This window comes from Narcine bancroftii, chromosome 4 (assembly GCF_036971445.1).
Source record: "Narcine bancroftii isolate sNarBan1 chromosome 4, sNarBan1.hap1, whole genome shotgun sequence".
Classification (NCBI taxonomy): Eukaryota; Metazoa; Chordata; class Chondrichthyes; order Torpediniformes; family Narcinidae; genus Narcine; species Narcine bancroftii.
Window position 1 is genome coordinate 88,688,939 of NC_091472.1, and position 21,464 is coordinate 88,710,402.

Genomic DNA, 21,464 nt, shown 5'->3' on the forward strand with positions numbered 1-21,464 from the left:
AGAAGGACCTGACCAGCCATGTTGAATTGGCCAAATACTTGGAACAGCCAAGCTCGAGAACAATGACCTCAAAGCCAGAAAGCTTGCTCACCCAGGTGACCCCTTCCAAGGACTAGATGCTCCCACTATCCCAGGCCTAATGGCTGCTGCTTCTCATGCTAGGGAACGCTTCCGCACTAGGGAGTGCTTTTTATACTGCAAGAGCCAGCATCTCCAATCTTGTTGCCTGCCTAAAGACTCATGGTGTTCCAGCAGTGGCAAGAAAGGACATTGGGTGAGGGTTTGCTGCACGAGAGGAAGCCCGGGGAAGTCCATGACCTGCACTGCTTCTGAATCTGATTCCAGCTCCAAGCCATCTGCCCTGAATTCACCCAAACCCACTTGCTGTGCTACATGCTGATGGAGGGTGGCAGTGAGGAAATGGCACAAAAAGGCTTGGCGGCCATCTTGCCATGACTCAAATTCAAACTCAGCACCATCATTGTCAGAGGAGGAAGGAGGGCGGCCATCTTGCCACACCATGAGGTCAATGCCATGGGCAATCCAGGACGGTGGGGGGACACTTGAGTGAGGAGTATGGAATCTCCAAGGTCCTAGCCTTGATGGTTCTAGATCAGAACAGACCTCACCAGCTCAGCAACTCCCTAGTGACTGTGAAGGTAAACGGACATTCCACTAAATCCCTAATCGATAGAGGCTCCACTGAAAGCTTCATAGACTCATGAACTGTACAAGAATACAACCTAAAGATGTATCCTTCTTAGTATCACATATTCCTTGTGTCTCATTCGTATTCTACGTGCATTCAACAACATTGTATAGTCATTTGTTCTTTATGGGGTGGGGGGGGGGGGGGAGTTTTGTAAGATATGCCTGTAAGTATTTGATGAATTTTGTGGCCTTGTGCTGTTGAATCTGGACTTGCTGTGTCACCTTAAAAGTGTGACATTGGAGTATTCTGATCCCCTCCCTCCTGTAACGGTTCAGAATGGAGGGCCTCTAAAATCAGAACCCACATGCAGCATCTCCACGCTGAATATTGACTCTCTTCTTGAATCTGTCCTCGAACTGCAAACCTATTGCTACCAAGAGCAGGAGGGACAGCACAGCAGACCAAGATTTCACAAAGTCTGAGACACAACATCTGGTCAATGAAGGTATCATCAAACCTAGCACCAGCCCAGGTGTCACGTGATGGAGTAGTGGCCGGCCAGGGAACTCCAGCCCTCTCCAGAAAAGTAAAAAAAAGACAGTGAAAAAACAAAGGCACAAACACAAAAACCAAAATAAAGTGAAAGTAAAGGTGTGGAGAAAATGGCAGCGAAGAAAGAAAAGCCAAAAGCAACGGAAAGAAGAGAAGAAGAAAAGATGTCGGAAGAAGAAGGTGAAGGCCTTACCTGTACGAGGAGGCCCGGCGTGGAGAGAGAAGCCCGCTCCCTAAGGTCAGTTGAAGCCCCGAACTCGGGACTACAAAAATGGCTCACGGAGCCAAGCAAAAGTGCGCAACTGCGCATGCGCAACTCCTCGCGCATGCGCGATGCACAAGACAAAAATAACACTGACGGGAGGGGGGACCAGCTGAAGAGTCGATCTCCACAGCTGAAATTGACAACCACAACAAAGTAGCAAGAGGAAAACATAGAAAATAACGAGAACAAGAAAGAAGAGAGTAAAAAGAAATCAAAGAAACAGCAGATGACCAACCCAGAGGAAGAAGACCAGCATCAAGACACTTCTAGTAAAAATAAGAAGACCAAAAATACCCAACAAAATAAAACAGAAGCAACAAGAAAACCAGAAGAGACAGAGGTAAAGGACACAGATCCTGGAGTGGACTCAGAAGAAGAAGAAGAAGAAGAGGAAGAACACAGAGAAATGGAAGATGAAGGGAAGGGCAAGTACATGGATATATTTTAAAGAATATATGGAATCAGTAAAAGAATGGCAATCACAAGAATTCAGTGAAATAAAAAGAAGAGTAAAAAGTACAGAAGAAAAAATGAATAGATTAGAGACGATCATGTCAGATATAGGAAAAAGAGTGGACAAGGTGGAAGAACGAGAAACAGCCGTAGAAATGGAAGTAGATGACTTAAAAAAGAAATTAGAAGAATCTGATAAAAAAGTTAAAGAGACACAAGAGCTGTTAGCTCAGAAGATTATAATAGAAGAAACAATATAAAGATAGTGGGCCTTAAGGAAGATGAAGAAGGCAAGAATATGAGAGAATTTATAAAAGAATGGATCCCCAGGGTCCTAGGAAGACCAGAATTACAGGAAAAAATGGAAATAGAAAGGGCACACAGAACATTAGCCCCTAAACCACAACCACAACAAAAACCAAGATCCATTCTAGTAAAATTCCTAAGATATACAAGAGAAAATATATTGGAGAAAGCAATGAGGAAAATAAGAGAAGACAAAAAACCACTGGAATACAAAGGTCAAAAATTTTTTTTCTTCTATCCAGATATAAGTTTTGAACTCCTGAAGAAGAGGAAAGAGTTTAATACAGCAAAAATGATCCTATGGAAAAAAGGATATAAATTTATGCTAAAGTAACCAGCGGTACTTAAAATAGTTATTCCAGGGCAGCAAAACAGACTATTCTTGGATCTGGAGGAAGCAAGAAAATTTGCAGAACATCTACAAAACAGACAGAGAGAGGAAGATATGTAATGAGGACAAAAATGACCACAAACTATTTGTATGTGTGTATGTAGGTGTGTGTATATATATATATATATATATATATATACACATATGTGTGTATGTATATATATATATATATATATATATATATACACATATGTGTGTATGTATATATAAAAAAAATAGAATATAGGTAAGAAATAAGAAGGGAAAGAAAGGGAAGAAAGGAAGTATGGGGGAATTAAGAGAGGGACCTTTGTTATATATGAATATTAAAATCTTTTTAGGGGGGGCTGGGTGGGGAAAAGTTACGGTCACTGCAAAATCAGTTGACGCTTGCGAGTGAATTCGCATATCCAAATGGAGAGGGGAGATGTGGTTGCTCGACAAAGGACAAAGGGCAACTCAGGAAGGGGAAGGGATAGTGGGGTTAAAGGAATTTTAGATAGGAGAATAAGGGAAATGTTTTATGTTTTAGAAATGTTGTCTTATAATGTGTTCAAAAAAAGAAAGCAGAAATGGATAAGAAGGAAAGGTGATGATGAGGAAACAGAAAGGAAAGATAAACAAAGTATGAAATGGCTATGTTGAACTATATGACTTTAAATATTAATGGAATACATAACCAAATCAAAAGGAAGAAACTGCTAAATTTACTGAAAAAAGAAAAAATTGATATAGCATTCTTACAAGAAACACACTTAACTGAAGTGGAACACAAGAAATTAAAGAGAGATTGGATAGGACATGTAACAGCAGCATCATATAATTCAAAAGCTAGAGGAGTAGCTATATTAATCAGTAAAAATGTACCAATCAAAATAGAAGAGGAAATAATAGATCCAGCAGGGATATATGTAATGATAAAATGTCAGATATATTCAGAGTTTTGGAATCTACTCAATGTATATTCACCTAACGAAGAAGATCAAAAGTTTATGCAAGATATTTTTTTGAAGATAGCAGATACGCAAGGGAACATATTAATAGGAGGAGATTTCAACCTTAATTTGGATTCAAATATGGATAAAACTGGGAAAAAAAATTAACAGAAAGAACAAAGTAACCAAATTTATAATTAAATCGATGCAAGAAATGCAACTTTTGGATATATGGAGGAAACAACACCCAAAGGAAAAGGAATATTCATATTATTTGGGTGGACATAAAACATACTCAAGAATAGATCTATTCCTGTTATCAGCTCGCATGCAAGACAGAGTTAGGAAAACAGAATATAAAGCTAGACTATTATCGGACCACTCACCCCTGATATTGACAATAGAGTTAGAGGACATCCCACCAAGAAGTAACTCCATGCTACTTAAAAGGCAGGATTTTAGAGAATTCATTGAACGACAAATTAAAATGTACTTTGAAATAAATACGGAATCAGTGAAAGATAAGTTTATATAATGGGACGCAATGAAAGCGTTCAGCAGAGGGCAAATAATAAGTTATGTAACTAAAATGAAAAAGGACTACAATCAGGAAACAGAGCAGTTGGAAAGGGAAATAGCAAATATAGAAAAAGAATTAGCAATGAAGGAAGACACAACTAAAAGAAGAGAATTGGCAGATAAAAAAATACAATATGAAACACTACAAACATATAAGGTGGAGAAGAACATAATGAAAACAAAACAGAAATATTATGAGCTAGGAGAAAAATTGCACAAAATTCTAGCGTGGCAGCTTAAGACAGAACAAATGGTATTGGCATCAAGGAAAAAGGACAAACAAATTACATATAATCCAACAGAGATCAATGAAAACTTCAGTGAATTCTACGAGCAACTATATCAAATTGAAAACAAAGGGAAAGAAGACAAAATAGATGAATTTTTAACTAAAATTGAACTATCAAAATTACAGAGGAACAAAATAAATTAACAGAAACATTTGAAATAGAAGAAATACAAGAGATAATAAAAAAACTAACGAATAATAAAACACCAGGAGAGGATGGATTCCCAATAGAATTCTATAAAACATTTAAAGATTTATTAATTCCTCCCCTTCTGGAAGTAATCAACCAGACTGTCAAAACACAAAGCTTACCAGATTCATGCAAAACAGCAATAATTACAGTAATACCAAAGACAGGGAAAGATCCACTCGCACCAGCGTCATATAGACCAATATCTTTACTTAACACAAATTATAAGATAATAGCTAAACTATTAGCAAACAGATTAGCCGACTATGTACCAAAAATAGTAAATCTAGACCAAACTGGATTTATTAAAAAAAGACGAACAACAGACAATATCTGTAAATTTATTAACTTAATACATGCAGTAGAAGGAAATAAAGCTCCAACAGTAGCGGTGGCTTTAGACGCAGAGAAGGCCTTTGACAGAGTAGAATGGAATTATTTATTCAAAGTACTACAAAAATTCAGTTTACCAGAGAAATATATTAATTGGATTAAAGCATTATATAAGGGGCCATTGGCGAAAGTGACAGTAAATGGATATATATCAAAACAATTTAACTTAAGCAGATCAACAAGGCAGGGATGCCCATTATCTCCCTTATTGTTCGCATTGGCCATAGAACCACTAGCAGAACTGATAAGAACAGAAAATAAAATAAAAGGGATAAAAATAAAAGACAAGGAATATAAAATCAGTCTATTGGTAGATGACGTTATAGTATACTTAGCAGAACCAGAAATATCAATAAAGGAATTACATAGGAAATTGAAGAAATATGGAGATGTGTCGGGGTACAAGATTAACGCAAATAAAAGTGAAGCAATGCCAATGAATAATGCAGATTTCTCAAAATTTAAGAAAGAATCACCATTCAGATGGCAAACGCAAGCAATGCGATACCTAGGTATACAAATAAATAAAAACCTCGGCCATCTATATAAACTCAATTATTATCCACTAATGAAAAAAATTACAAGACGACTTAGAGCATTGGAAAGACTTACCACTAACACTGATAGGAAGGATAAACTGTATTAAAATGAACATTTTCCCAAGGATACAATACCTATTTCAGACATTACCAATACGCTTAACAGAGAAATTCTTCAAGGAGTTAAAGAAAATAATAAGGAAATTTTTATGGAAAGGGGGGAAACCGAGGATAGCACTAGATAAATTAACAGAATGGTATAAACAAGGAGGCTTACAACTACCAAACTTTAAAAATTATTATAGAGCCGCACAATTAAGATACCTATCAGATTTTTATCAAACAAGAGAAAAGCCAGATTGGACTAGATTAGATACCTGAACATATATTATATAAATGGGATGAAAAATTGGTACAACGTAGGAATTCTCCAGTATTGCATCATCTGCTCAACATTTGGAAGAAGATTCATGTAGAAAGGAATAAAACAAATTACCAACTACCAAAACTAATACTGACGCAAAATCAGCGAATCCCTTTTACAATAGATAACCTTTCCTTTAGAGAATGGGAGAAAAAAGGGATCAAAAGAATAGAAAATTGTTTTTTGGGAAATAAATTATTATCCTTTGAACAAATGAAGGATAAATATAATATAACTCACGATACAGTGTTGGCATACTACCAACTGAAATCCTACCTGAAGGACAAATTGGGAAGCAGTCTAAGGTTACCAGAGGGAAGTAATTTTGAATATGTGATTACAGACACAATGATAATCAAAAAATTTGTAACAAACATGTATATTAAACTACAAGAAAAGGAGAATGAGGAAACAAATGGTAAAACTAAACAAAAATGGGAACAAGATTTAAACATAAAGATAAAGAATGAAACATGGGAGAAGTTATGCTCAGGAACTATGAGAAATACAATAAACACGAGGTTACGTATGATACAATATAACTGGATACACAGGCTGTACATTACACCTCAAAAGTTAAATAAATGGGACACAATAGTATCTGACAGATGTTTTCGCTGTAAAAAGGAAATGGGAACGACAATTCATGCAATTTGGACATGTGAGAAAGTGAAAAAATTTTGGGAAGATCTAAACCAGATATTAAATAAAATCACAAAAAGCAATATACCAAAAAACCTAGAGATCTTCCTCCTAAGTAACATAAAAAAACAAAGAATTTGGACTCGATTTGGATGGTGCACAAAAAAGATTTGTTAGGATAGCCCTAGCTGTAGCAAAAAAATGTATTATGTCAGCCTGGAAATTAGAAGATAACTTGAGAATACAACAATGGTATATTGAAATGAATAAATGTATTCCATTAGAAAAAATAACCTATAATTTAAGAAATAACATTACAATATTTGAACAAATATGGGAGCCATACATGAAACACAATAGAGAAAACCTACCGTGGACATCTACCACCTAAAATGACAGAAGGAGAAGAGAATGAAAAGAACTGACTCAGTGGAATTTCTTGTTTATTTTTATTGAGTGACAACATTGTTTGACGGGTTTAATGTATCTTATATTCTGAACTTTAAATAAATGGGAGGGGAGGTGAGGGAGGGAGGGAAGGGAGGAAGGAAGGGGAGAAAACGACACTATATATTTAAGAAGGAAAATGTATGTATCTAGATCAATATGGTTTATAGTGTGAAAAATTTTAAAAAATTTAAAAAAAAACCTAGCACCAGCCTGTGGAGAATGCAAGTGATAGTGGGAAAAAGGGGAAAACAAGTCCAGGTTAGTAATTGACTATAGCCAAACTATTAATCGGTACACTCTCCTGGATTTTTACCCCCTCCCTCATATTTCAGACAAGGTGAATGATATTATGCAGTATTGGGTCTATTCGAACATTGACCTGAAAACTGCTTATCACCAGCTGCCAATCTGTTCTGAGGACTATCCATATACGGCATTTGAGGCTAATGGTCGTCTCTATCAATTTCGGAGGGTCCCTTTTGGTATTACTAATGGGGTTTCTATCTTCCAAAGGCAGAGGGACAAAATGGTGAATGAGTATGGGTTGAAGGCTACCTTCCCCTACCTCGATAATGTCACCATCTGTGGCCATACCTTGGAAGACCATGACGCCAACCTCCAGAGCTTTTTCAACACAGCAAAAGCCCTGAACCTCACATAACTCTAGCAAGTGGATGTTCAGGACTAAATGTCTGGCTATCCTTAGCTACGTGGTGTAGAATGGCATCATTGGCCCCGATTCCATAGGATATGCCCTCTGTTAGAGCTCCCTGTTCCCAGGATCATGGAAGGCTTTGAGGAGATATCTGGGGTTTGTTCTCATATTATTTCCAGTGGATCCCTCAATACACAGGTAAGGTTCATCCTCTCTTAAAAGCAACTAATTTCCCCCTCTCGGCTGAAGCCCAAACGACTTTTAACTACCTCTGAAATCACATTGCGAAAGCTGCCATCCACATGGTGGATGAGAATGTACCTTTCCAAGAGGAAAGCGATGCTTTGGATGTCGCCTTGGTCGCTATCCCCAAACAGGTGGGCTGGCCATTTGCATTTTTTTCTCGGACATTGCAAGGCCATGAGCTCCAGAACCCCTCTGTGGGAAAGGAGGCTCAAGCCATTGAAGAAGCTGTGAGGCACTGGAGACACCTCCTGGGTAGTAGGAAATTTTCGCTCCTCACTAACCAGTGCTCTATCGCATTCATGTTTAAAAATGTCAAGAGAGGCAAAATCAAAAATGACAAAATTGCAAGGTGGAGGATCGAGCTCTCCACCTACAATTATGACATTGCCTCTCAGCCAGGAGCTCTTAATGACTCTCCAGGTGCCTTATCCAGAGGAAGCTGTGCCTCTGCACACAACGGCCAACTGTGGTCTCTGCATAATGAGCTCTGCCATCCAGGGGTTACCTGCATGGCTCATTTTGTCAAGGCGCGCAATCTGCCCTACTTCAAAGAAGATGTCAGGGAAATGACCAGGTCTTGCCAGGTCTGCGTAGAGTGCAAGCCGCACTTCTACCACCCGGCAAAGGCGCACCTGATCAAGTCATCCAGGCCCTTGAAATGGCTCAGTGTCGATTGTAAGGGTCCTCTCCCCTCCACGAGCAGGAATACTTTCTCCCTCTATCATTGATGAGTACTCCCACTTCCTGTTCACCATTTTGTGTCCAGACACGTCCACTTTGCCTGTCATAAAGGCCCTAGATTCCATTTTCGCAGTGTTCGGGTATCCCGGCTATATTCATAGCGACCGGGGCTCATTTTTCTGAGTGACGAGCTATGTCAATACCCTCTGGCGAGGGGCATCATATCCAGCAGGACTACTAGCTACAACCCCTGGGGGAACGGGCAGGTTGAAAAGGAAAACACCACAGTCTGGAAGGTTATCAAACTGGCCCTGAAGTCATGAAGCCTTCCAGACTCATGCTGGCAGGAAGTCCTTCTTATGGCGCTCCATTCCATCTGGTTGCCACTATGAACTCATGAGGCGTACTCTTCATGAGGTCCTATTCAATTTTGAAAGAAGGTCGGCATCAGGAACTACACTCCCAACCAGGCTCACTACTCCTGGTCCAGTCCTCCTTAGGAAGGATGTGAGGAGAAGCAAGACCGACCCCTGGTGGAAAGAGTGAAACTGTTCCACACCAATCCCATGTACGCCTATGTGGAGAACCCAAATGGCAGGGAGGACACCATCTCCATCAGGGACCTGGGACCCGCCAGAACAGAGGGTCCATTGCCTCAAGTGCCCTACGAGCCACGGAGCTCATTCTCACTACCCCTCAGTCAGGGCCTCGGGTGATCTGGTTAAGGAGGAAAGTGCACCCCCCTCCACCATAGAGCCAGAGACCCAGCCCGCTGCTTTTCCCTCACAAGGGGATCAGGAGAGCCAAGGAGTCCAAAGCCCCCCCCTGTGCTAAGGCGCTCCATCAGTTTCTCCAGACCCCTGAACCTCTTAAATTTGTAAATAAATGTATATTTTTTGATTTTTTTTCCCGGAATCCCTGTTCTTTGTCTTCATCCACAGACCCAAAATTCTGCAGGAAGAGGGGAATGCAGTGAACTGAGATTCTCTGATGGTTTGTTGTGCAGATGGCTGGCTCCACCCCCATCTGCCCACATAAAACCCTGGTTTCCAGTTTAAACCCAGAACCCTTCTGAAGACGACTCCGTTCTAAGCTAATGAAATCAGTTCATTTTGAGGCAAATCCCTGTGTATTTGGAGGCGGAAATAGATTCAGCATTAGTCATGTGCGATTCGCTTACATCGCCTCCTTTAGGGGCCTTCATTGCAAAATGTATTACTTATTCATGGGAGTGATGACTATTTCATTTTATTATAAACTGTCTCAGTGGTTGTCCACCACTCCTTCTGGGACACAATTTCTTTGGTTCATTCAAGTTGGGGTTGTCTCTATTTTGGTCAATATGGAGGCGCTTTTTATTTCACAATCTGTGAAGTATTGGAAACCCACGGTTTATACAAATTACTCCATTTGTATCTGGTGTTTCTCACTTTATGAGACTGATATCTTTCTATGTGTTTATGGGGTACAATTGCCCTCGTTTTTCTGAGTGACGAGCTATGTCAGTACCCTCTGGCGAGGGGCATCATATCCAGCAGGACTACTAGCTACAACCCCTGGGGTAACGGGCAGGTTGAAAAGGAAAACACCACAGTCTGGAAGGTTATCAAACTGACCCTGAAGTCAAGAAGCCTTCCAGACTCATGCTGGCAGGAAGTCCTTCTTATGGCGCTCCATTCCATCTGGTTGCCACTATGAACTCATGAGGCGTACTCTTCATGAGGTCCTATTCAATTTTGAAAGAAGGTCGGCATCAGGAAATCGATTGTATTCGATTTTGTGAAGATGCAACTAATCTCTCGAGGGGGTGGAATCGTTCCCTGTGTTGACCTTGGCTGCGACTATCAAAGGGGACGGGAGCAGTCGGTGGTGGCGTGTTCTGGACGTCCCCGGCGAAGCTCGGCGTCGTTTGAGTATTCAGTCCCTCTCTCTCTCTCCTCCCGTCCCTCCCTCTGCCTGTGTGTCATGAGCTACGTGCAGAGTACGTCTCACAGCAGGAAGAACGAGAGCAGGCGACCGGGGTTTCGGCTTTCAGTACGACCTGAGCCGGAGTCCCGTGCAATTCTTTGCTTGCGAACCTATTCCCCTCCCAGCGGCTCCCCAAACAGCCACCCAAGGTTGCACCATGACAACCCCAATGACAGACTTCGAGAAAAGGAAGCAGATCAGCGTGAGGGGAATCGCCGAGCTCGGAGATGTGGCGGAGTTGAAGAAAAGCTTCAACAGGCATCTACATTTCACTCTGGTTAAGGACCGGAATGTCGCGACCCCCAGGGATTATTATTTCGCCCTAGCTCACACCATCCGGGACCACTTGGTCGGACGCTGGATTCGCACCCAGCAGTATTACTACGAGAAGGATCCTAAGGTGGGTGAGGCCAGTGCACCGCAGTCCCCTCACCCCGCACAGTTCCCTTCCTTCTCGGCCATCGTTCACTCTTCCGCTTCTCACCCGTTGCGTGAAACTGTTCATATAATTCCCTCTTACAATTAAAAAAAAGTGAGATGCCGTTGAAGAAATATCTTCACGTCCAAATGTTTTGAAATGGTTGAATATTAAGCAAACACAACTTCATTCGTTAATTGCTGTATCCGCTTTTCGTAAATAGCAGTCAACGTGTACGTGCTCTGTATATTTTTCAATACCAGAGATGTAGCTATTTTCTTTTCTTAGAAAAGGCTTTTTTTTAGACTAATGGAGTGATTTTTAAACAAATAGTGTAGTTTTCAACTTCTCCAAAGACGTATTCCCGTTTTAATCCTCTCTGATATCTAATTTTGTATTCCAGAATTTTCATTTGCAGTCCAAAATTGGCTTTTTTCACTCAATGTAGCCCGTTCTTCTCCTGTGTGGCTTTGTTCTGATGTGTTCTAATTTTAATGACGCATCCTGCAGAAAACCCCTGTTTTTTTAAAAAAAAGTAATGCTCCATTTTATTGCTTTTGCCTGACTAAGTTTAATACTTGCTTTGGGAGAGTGGTTGGTGTTGTATGTGAAAAGATGAATGCATGATATTTGTACACAAAAGATTGGTAGTTTGGCACCATTATTTTTCCATCAACAACACCCCCACACCTCATGGAAATGCTGAGGTTTGAAATTCCTTTGAGTAAGGGAAAATGAAGAATATAATCAGAGGGGAAGACAGCGAGACTTGGGAAACATTTGATCCATCGCCCTCACCGGTCCACAATGGCTTTCACTTGGATAGTGAGTCAAGCTTCTATTCATTCACCCCCTTGCCATCTCCTTTTACACTTATCCTGGCCTTTTTTTGTTTCCCAAATCTACAAATGAACTCCGCTCCTTCAATTTTTTTCACTCTATCGTGGAGGGACATGTTTTCATTGGGTTGGGCATTAAAGATTCACATTTTCTTCCTAAATCTCTCTAAATAGGCTTTTAAGACTATCTTTACTTTTGACAACTCCTGGCCTGTACTTGTTGGAATTTAGGAGAATGAGAGGGGATCTCATTTAAACATTTTGAATGTTTAGATGTAGAAAGTAATGTTTCTCATTTTGGGAGGGTCCAGGTCAAGAGGGCACAAATGCAGGATTGAAGGGCATCCACTTAGAACAGAGGATTTCCTTTAGCCAGAAGGGGAGAATCTGTGGAATTTGTTGCCATGGGCAATTGTTGAGGCCAAATCATCAGGTGTATTTAAGGTAGGGATTGATAGGTTCTTGATAGGTTATGGGATGAAGGCCAGGGAGTGTCAGTGAGTGGGATAATGGGTCAGCTCACGATTGAATGGCGGAGCAGACTCAATGGACTGAATAGCCTATTTCTGCTTCTACGTCTTATGACTATATGATTAAACCTTTGGTCACTTGTCCCAAATGTTTGTGTGGCCTGGTGTTAAATGTGTTTAAAATTGCTCTTGTGAAAAGGCCTTTGGGGCTTCATCCATGTGAAAGATACTACTGATGATGTGTTGTTGTGGGCTTTTTAAACTTGTGCAATTGGTTCATCAATAGATAGAAAGCACAAACTGCCAAAGTATTTGTAATCAAGTGTGTGGTTCATTCTGCAATTGTATGTTTTTAAATAAAAGCATGTTGGAAATCCTTGCCTCACTCCTAGTCAAGAAAAGGAATAAGGTAAAGGAGGAAGTATGTTTCTGCAACTGTGCACAAAGATCCCTTGTATTCTCCCTCCCTTTCCTGTGAATAAATAATTGGCTCTAATCGGCAGTTGCCCAATAAGATGAGTTTCAGGCCATTAATGGAGATAAGAGTATCTTGATTATTGCATTTATTTATTTGTTTATATTTTGAAAGGTGAAAGACAATGTGTGTTTATTTAGAACCACCCAAAGTGCTTTATACCCAATGGAGCTGTTTTTAAGTTGAAAAATAAAATAGTGAAAATTTAAAGTTAATTGGGTAGCATCTGTTGGAAAAGGAACAGACTTGATGTCTCAGATTATCTGTCTTTTATCAGATTGGATATGTCCACAATAAGTCCCATATATGACAATAATAGAATTACAGAGCAGGTTTATACAGTATTTTGCTGATGTAGACTGAACAATAAATATTGGTCAGGAGAACTCTTGCTCTTTAAACAATTCCATGGGTTTATTTTTACTTGACGTGGCTGATGTATCCTTGATTTAAGATTTCTTTTGGAGGCTGATTCTCAGACATTAAAGGTTACCTCAATAATTGATTAAAGGCTATTACTCTAAATTTTGTCCTCTAGTCTGTGGAAAAGACCCCAAGCTCCTAACTTCCTGACAAGGGAATACTACTGACACCATATCGATGTTGCAGCCATTTTTGAGTCATTCACAATATGTGAACAAAAAACCTTAATCGAAAGGAGACATAAGATGCTAGCATTTAGATAAAATCAAGAACAAATTGCTGGAAGAGTTCAATGGGACAAGCAGCCTCTGTAGAGGCAAAGAGATGGTCAATGTTTTGAGATGAGACCGTGAGCTCAGACCTGAGGATAGAAGGAAAATAGCCAGTATATAGGAGTGAACCAGAGATTGGTTGGTGATGGGTGGAACCAGATAAGAGGTGATGATGGGCAGATGAAACCAGGTGGGGGAAAGTGATGAATCTGGATAATGGGTTTTGTTGGGGGGTGGGGGAGGGAAGAGAGGAGATGGAAAAGGTGAACAAAGGGAGAGAGACCCTGTGTAAACAGGTGGGATTTGGAAAGTGAAGCACAAAAGTCTGCAGCTGCCTTGATTGTAGTAAAAAACACAGAAATGCTGGAGGAGCTCAGCCAGTCTCACAGCGTCCATAAGAGATGAAAGATATATTACCAACATTTCAGCCCTGAGCCATTCTTCAAGGAATAAGCAAAGAACTGGAAGTTCTTGTTTGCACCTACACCACAAAGGTCTTATCTATCTAATGACGAACCAATTGCACAAATTTAAAAAGCCCACAACACATCATCAAAATAAAGGCTAGACTAGCAGGGATGGAAATGAACATGTAAATGGGTTATCATCTTTGGGAAAATTCAGTGTACATTGGGCAAGGGAGATGAAATAATCATGCAACTAGAAGCTCAAGATGATATTGCAGATCTAGCACAGATATTCACAAAATGGTTGCCTAGTTTACCCTTAAGTCTCCTCAATGTAGAGGAGACCACATTATAAGCACCAAATACAATAGACCGAGTTGGAAGAAGAGTATATGAACTGCTTCACCTGGAAGGGGTGTTAACGTCCTGGGATGGTTTGGAGGGAAGAAGTTTTGCACCTCTTACAATTGCAGGAAAAAGTGCAGGGGATGGGATGGGGTGGGGTACAATATGTAGGAAGCAAAGTACAGACCACAAAGATGAAGATGTGGATAGTGGTGGAATCCTATGTTTTGAATGTGGAGGCTAGAGGGGTGAGAAGGGAGAACCAGGGACCTCTATTCTGTCTGGGGAGATAAGCGCCTCTACTTCCTCAGGTGTTTCCAGAGGTTTGGTATGACATTGCAAACCCTAGTAAATTTCAATAGCTATGTGGTGGAAAGTATGGTGACTGGCTGCATCACAGTCTGGTATGGGGACACCAATACCACTGAGTGTAAAGCCATCCAAAAAGTAGTGGACACAGCTCAGGACATCAGGCAAAATCCTCCCCACCATAAATAACATCTATGGAGGATGCTGCTGTCAAAGAGCAACAGAAATCCTCAAAAGGTCCACACCACCCAGCACATGCTCTGTTCTTGCTACCATCAGGAAAGAGGTACAGGTGCCACAAGACTCGCACCACCAGGTTCAGAACAGCTGCTACCCCTCCACATCAGACTCCTCAATGACAAACTCAATCAGGACTCTAACTTTTGCATTTTATAGTTTTTTTTTCCTCTCTGTATTGCACAGTCAGTTGTTTACATTTCTTTATTTGTTTATGTGAACATTGTGTACAGTTATTTTTTGTGCTATCAGTAAGTGGTAATTCTGCCTCACCCGTAGGTAAAAGAATCTCAGTGTTGCATGTGATGTCATTAATTTTTTTTTTAAATTTAGGCATACAGCATGGTAACAGGCCATTTTGGCCCCATGTATCTGCTGCCCATTTTGCACCCCATTAGCCTACACCCCTGGTACATTTTGAACTGTCAGAGGAAACCGGAGCTCCCAGATAAAACCCACACAGACACAGGGAGAATGTACAAACTTCTAACAGACAGCACAGGACTTGAACCCCGGTCCGTCCTGATCGCTGGTGTTGTAAAGTCATTGTGCTAACCATTACGCCAATTGTGCTGCTCCATATGTATGTACTCCGGCAATAAATCTGAAAATAAGGTAGTGGAAAAGCACAATCTGCATGCTAAAAGGCTCTAGTAACTATGGTGGAGGAGCTTCCACATTTTCTGAAAAAGGAGAGCATTGCAAATGTCAACAGATGTGGCGGAGTCAAAAATGGAGAGAGGAGGATGACATTTGTACAGCATTGGGGTGGGAGGAGGTGTTGGAATTGGTGGGTTTATGTTAGATATCACATGGATAGTTTGTCTTTTGAGAAGGAGACAGAGATATCCAGAGAAGTGTCAAGGTGAATCTGGGATATAGTTGAAACTGGTACCAAAAGTGATAACATTGAGTTCTACATTTGTGCAGGAAGCAGCACTGCATTCATCGATGTAGTGGAGAAAGATTTGGAGTGGGGTGTCAGAGCAGATTTGAAACAAGGACTGTTCCACCTGGATAACAAAAACATGGATGTAGCTGGGATCCATGTGAATGCCATAGCTGCACCTTTTGATTTGTCGAGAGTGGGATGAATTGAAAGAGTTGTTGAGGATCAGAACAAGTTCTGCCAAGCAGATGAGATGCAAGGGAACCATTTAGGTCTTTGATCCAGAAAGAAACAGAAGGCCCTAAGACCTTTGTGGTGTAGGTGCAAACTGAGGAGAGAGTTGCGCATTCAGAGGGGTTGATGTTGGAGTGAGTGAGGAGAGTGGAGAAGTCAAGGTGGTCAATGTCACATCAGCAGTGAGTCATGAAAAGATCAGAAGGGGGTATGTGATGGGGGATTAGTGAAGGATGGGGTGAGATGAGGATTCCTTGAGCTTTATGTGGCATGTTATTTCAACTCCCCTTCCCAGTCCCACACTGACCTGTCTGTCTTTGGCCTTCTCCACTTCCACAGTGAGGTCAAATACAAGCTAGAAGAATGACACCTCCTATTCCTCTTGGATAAGCATGCTACCCAAAGCTATGAACATTAGAAAATTCAATTTCCGTTAAAAACCCCATCCTGCTTCCCTCCCCTCTCCCCTGTGTTGCTTTTGTTCTCCCAACAGTCCTTGTTGGGACTCTCACCCTTTGTTCACCTTTTCCTCCCCTCTTCCCACTTGTCACTCAGATGAGTCACACTCTCTTACCTGGCTTCAGCTGTCCATCATCTCTCCCTTATCTGGTTTTTCCTATCATCTAACAACCTCTTTTTTACCCTTCCCTCTAACTTCTATATATTTGTTCTCTTAGCTCCTCACTCTGCGCTAATGCAGTGTCTCACCTAAAATGTTGACCGTCCCTTGACTTCTACAGGTATTTCTTTACACACTTAAGTTTTTCCAGCAGTTTATATTTTGGTCTAAAGGATTTTTTTTCCCCCCAAAATCACTAAACAAAATTTATTTTAGTTCTGTGTCTAAGACCAGAAATCGTACATTTTGGTTATTTTACAACTATTATATTCATCTTGTCATCCACAAATTGGCTAGGAAAGTTTTGCTTTAGATTGTTGGCCTTCTGTTACATTAACTCCACCTTTGCACTAATTAGTATCATCTAGTGCATGTTTATCATTTCAAAAGACTGGAAGTTCAGCTCTACAAGTGAGAGAACAGAGGACTCAAATTTTCTCTCTTGTTCTAACCCTATGACATTTGTTACTCTCCTTGTGTTCACGTTTAATTGCACATGTCATAAAACTAACATGGAGAGTGCAAAAAAGGCACGTTTTCAGAAGTATGATTCAAGTCGAGTTTCAAATATGCAGATTGATGAGTCTAACAACATGAAGATAAAGCGTTGTCCATTAAGCAATTAGAATGATAACAGTTTGGATGATGATTGTTTTTTGAAGGTCAGAAATTGAACTGGATCTTGTTTACTTTCACTTAAAGAGAACATATTAGGCCAAGTTTTGACTTCATTGGAAAGGATCTGTTCTTGATCGTCATTACATTATCGATGTAATGGTGAAATTGGACAGGTCACAGGGAATGTCGGTTTAAAGAGGGAGATTTATGTTTATAATCCAGATTTCATGACCTCTATGGTCCAAACAGCTTTGCATACATTAAGCATGTTTTGTGGTTGCTGTTGTAATCCAGAAAACAAAATGACTAGTTTAAATGACATCCCCTGCACACCAGGTAATGAATGACCTGCAAGGTTTCTGTTGCGGTTTTTTTTTGTTTAAAAAGAACACTGAAAATTGAACTTTGTTTCTTTTGTCAATTTTGTTCAGCATGCTGAAGCCATCTTTGGAAGCCTTCATGCTATAAGATATAATGATACTGTATGGAGCTGGAAAATGCTTTATTTCTAGGATACAATGTGATGTGGTTTGTGCACTAGTCTGACTTTTTATTCTTGATTTAAGGTAGCAACAAGGCAAAATTGTATATCTTTAATACAGGTATTGATCAATATATTAATGAATACAAACAAAAGGAAATGCAAATCCTTGGAAACCAGGTCACCATTGTTGCTGAAACCAAGAGAAAATTCTGAAAATCCCCAGTCGATCTAAAGAGAGGGGAAAAAAAATCAGGTTAATACAGTTGGGAAAACATTGCTGCAGAATTGACCGATTAAGAAAGAGGTATTATATGACATTGCAGTTTTTGGGATTCAATATTGAATAATGCAATAGTGAAGGAACTCAGTGGGTCAGCCAACATCAGTGCATTGAAATGAAGTGGGGTAATATCATGAATAATATCATGGGGAGGGTAAAGATGCTGGGAGTGGCTAAGAGCTGAGAGAGCGTTGGATAGAAGGTGGGAGAGATGGAGAGACGGGTAGAGGGAGGGATCACTGAACGGAGAGGTGGAGTAGTTAGAAAAGTAAGAACAGGACTAGGTAAAGAGATAGAAACACTGGAGTATACAAAAGTGCTGGAGAAACTCTGCAGGTCACGCAGCATCCATATTAAGCAAAAGCCAGTCGATGTTTTGGGCCTAATCCTTCTTCAGAAGTGCTGAAAATAAGGTGAATAAGAAGGTGGGGGAGGAGCAGTAGCCTAGGCAAGCCTGTGATGGGTGGATGTAGATGGGAGGAGGAAGATGAGCAAGCTGAGAGTTAGTGGGGAAAAGGCTGAGAAAGAAGCTCTCCAATGAGAGAAGGGGGGGTGGGGTGGGGGGGGGGGGGAATCAGGAGGGAGGAAGAAAAAAGGATGAGGGAAAAGAGGGACTGGGGAGGGTGTTAATAGAAATTGGAGAAGTTGATGTTGATGCAATGAAACAGCCAAATGAAAATTAAAAAAAAAGAAATCTGCAGAAGCTGAGATCCAGTGCAGTTACCCGACACCTTGAATTTTTTTTCCCTCACTTTAAATGTAGAGATACGGCCTTTCTGGCCCAGGGCCCCACATTGCCCAAATATATCCATGTGAACTATTAACCTACTAGCCCCATACACCTTTGGGGTGTGGGAGAAAACCCCAGAGCACCTGGACATGGGGAGAACTCCTTAAAGACAGCAGCGGATTCAAACTAGGGTCATTGGCACTGTAATAGCGTTTGCTCACCACTACACTAACCATGACCCCCACCCCCCCCCCGCCCCCCACCACCCCAGTGATGAGAGGATTTAGTTACAGGAAAAACTGAGGCTATACACCTTGGAAAAAGCGAAGATTGCGTGTAGTTGGAGGGAATAGAGATGAACTGTTTCCTTTGGTAGAGGGTTAAGCTAAGGGGGCATTAAATGAAAGGTGATTAGTAAAAGAATCAAAAGATCATTTTCTTTATACATATTAGGGTTTGAAATACATGCCCAGGGTTGATATGGAGGGAAAAATATAAACTTGCCTTTCATGGAGCAGTCCTAAAAGTATATTCTTGCACTGGTGGATCATGGTAGCCCCAGACCAGGCAAGACAGATGATTGCAATGTTTGCACCAAGTCTTAGTATCTAGGCAGAAATCTGTCATCAAGGCCATTAATGCCATTAAAACTTTGATGTCCATAAGGTCTGAGAATCACATCCGTGAGATCAGGAAAAGATTACTTGTAGAAGTTGTGGAGAAGCAGACGGCAATTTAAGGTGGAAAGGCGAGCAGAGCTTAGGCGCCGCAGATGGAGGTGCAAACTGCTTGTTAGTCAAATAGTTCTCGTAACAAATAGGACCCTCTGCAGGTTAGATAGATCCTTGGGGGCTGAATTTTGGAGTAATGTTCTCCAATTTGATGATGATGAGTGGAGGTGACATTTTCATATGTGGCGCAGTACCTTTCACTTTGTTCTGGAACTCATTGAGCCTCACCTGCATGAAAGGGCCTATAGTTTTAGTATTAGCATAATTTCAGAATAGGTTACACCCATTTAAGACATGGGTGAGGATGCACTTTTTAGAGGGTTGGAATATTCAATGTCAAAGAGTTGCAAAAACGTCATTAAACATTGAAAGTTACTTTTAATCTTGAGGAAGTTGGTGGTTACGGGATCAGTTGAGAAGTTGAGGTCAAAAGCAGATTTTATTGTTGCATTTTTAGGTGAGCATTTTGGGCTTCTAGAGGATCTGTCAACTCTGGAATTCATCACCTGCCTTTCTTAGAGCATGGATAAAAGGTATAATTTGCAGTGGCATGGCATGAATGACTATCTTTGACACTAAGGCATCATTTGATCTATTGCAATATTAGAAGTTTTGTATAACATGTTCAGTGATGATTGAAGGAGCAAACTCTTGACTGAAATCAACCCAAGCACCAAGAAAAAATACTTGAAAGTTGGAAGTCAATAATCAGCGCCAGGATATTGCTGCAGGACTTCTCGGGACTGTATTAGACCTAACCTTGAACTCCTACATCAACAACCTTCCCTGTTTGACAAGAAATAGAGGTTGCACAATATTCAACTCTATTTGAAACTTCTCAAAAAATGAGGTAGTCCACATATGTAAACATGCTGCAAGAGATGGGCAATATTGCAGCATGCTTCCAGGTTTTCACTATTTGGTATGTTATCCATTCTCTCTTTTCAGATCCATAATGAGTAGCCTCACACAGGCTGGCATTGAAATATATTTATTTTTCCCATTTAATTAATTTGTATGCTTAAGTCCAACAAACGACAATACAATCTGCTTTAATTCCCCTTGGCTCCCATGACAAAGTGGTTCAGTAAAAACACAAAATGCTAGAGAATCTCAGCAGGTCAAACTGTGTCCTTTCTGTACCAAGTATGATGTTTTGGGCTTGAGCCCTTCATCAAGGTATGAGAGAATGCCAGCAGGAGTCTGAACAAAAGGTTAGAGGGAGAGGAGTCAAAGGCAGGAGATGATAGGTGGAGAGAGAGAGGAGGGAGGGAACAGCAGCAGTGAGGAGGAGGAGGGATGGCTGGGTGGGGAAGGGAGGGGAGAACGCGAGAGACTGGAAAGGGAATCTGGTGAGCTTCTCCAGCACTTTGTGTTTTTACTTCAACCATGGTGTCTACAGATTTTCATGATTTACTTCTGGTGTAAAAAGTTTATTAACCCTCCCAAATTACGAGTGAGTGCATCACAAAGTATGTTGTGAAGTGCTGTGGGATGTTGCAAGGATGTGGAAGGTGTTTTTAAAGTGGAACTTTGATTTTGTTTCCCCTGAGCGGTGGAGCTGTTTTTGCACTAGTTTAAAAGGTTAATTTTCCAGCTTTGGAATGAGCATATTGATCACCAGCACCATCTGCCACAATGACCGAGTACTGTCTAGAGCACAAGGTTGATGGGTAACAAACTATGCAATGAATTTGTATTGTATAGCCAGGGAAGTGTAATAGCAACTGTGTGGATGTTTTGCTGTTGGATGGATGTAGAGCATTCATGTGGTTTGTGCATAATGTTCTAAACCTATAGTCATGGGTTTCAGCGGAGAACATGATGAGTTCTATCTATAGCACTGAATGGTCCCTCACTGGTAAATGTAGTGAACAAAGCCTTAGCTGAAATGTGCCTGATAAATTGGGTGATTCAAAGTTCAAATTTATTGTCAGAGTACATGCAACACATCCAACCCTGAGATCCAACCCTGAGATTCTTTTTTTCTGCATACCAGGTTTAGTAATCTCTATACCAATAACTTTCTTCTTTCTTTGGCTTGGCTTCGCGGACGAAGATTTATGGAGGGGTAATGTCCACGTCAGCTGCAGGC

At 40.8% G+C, this 21,464-nt stretch overlaps 1 protein-coding gene across 1 annotated transcript in view; it reads left to right on the forward strand.

The window, feature by feature from the left end:
• Positions 1–10,571: 10,571 nt before the first annotated feature.
• LOC138760793 (glycogen phosphorylase, brain form) overlaps positions 10,572–21,464 on the forward strand; it is a 124,102-nt gene continuing 113,209 nt past the window's right edge. The window contains exon 1 of the mRNA XM_069931892.1: positions 10,572–10,989. Coding sequence (XP_069787993.1) covers positions 10,747–10,989 — 243 coding nt within the window. The 5' untranslated portion in view covers positions 10,572–10,746. The remainder of the gene's footprint in view (positions 10,990–21,464) is intronic.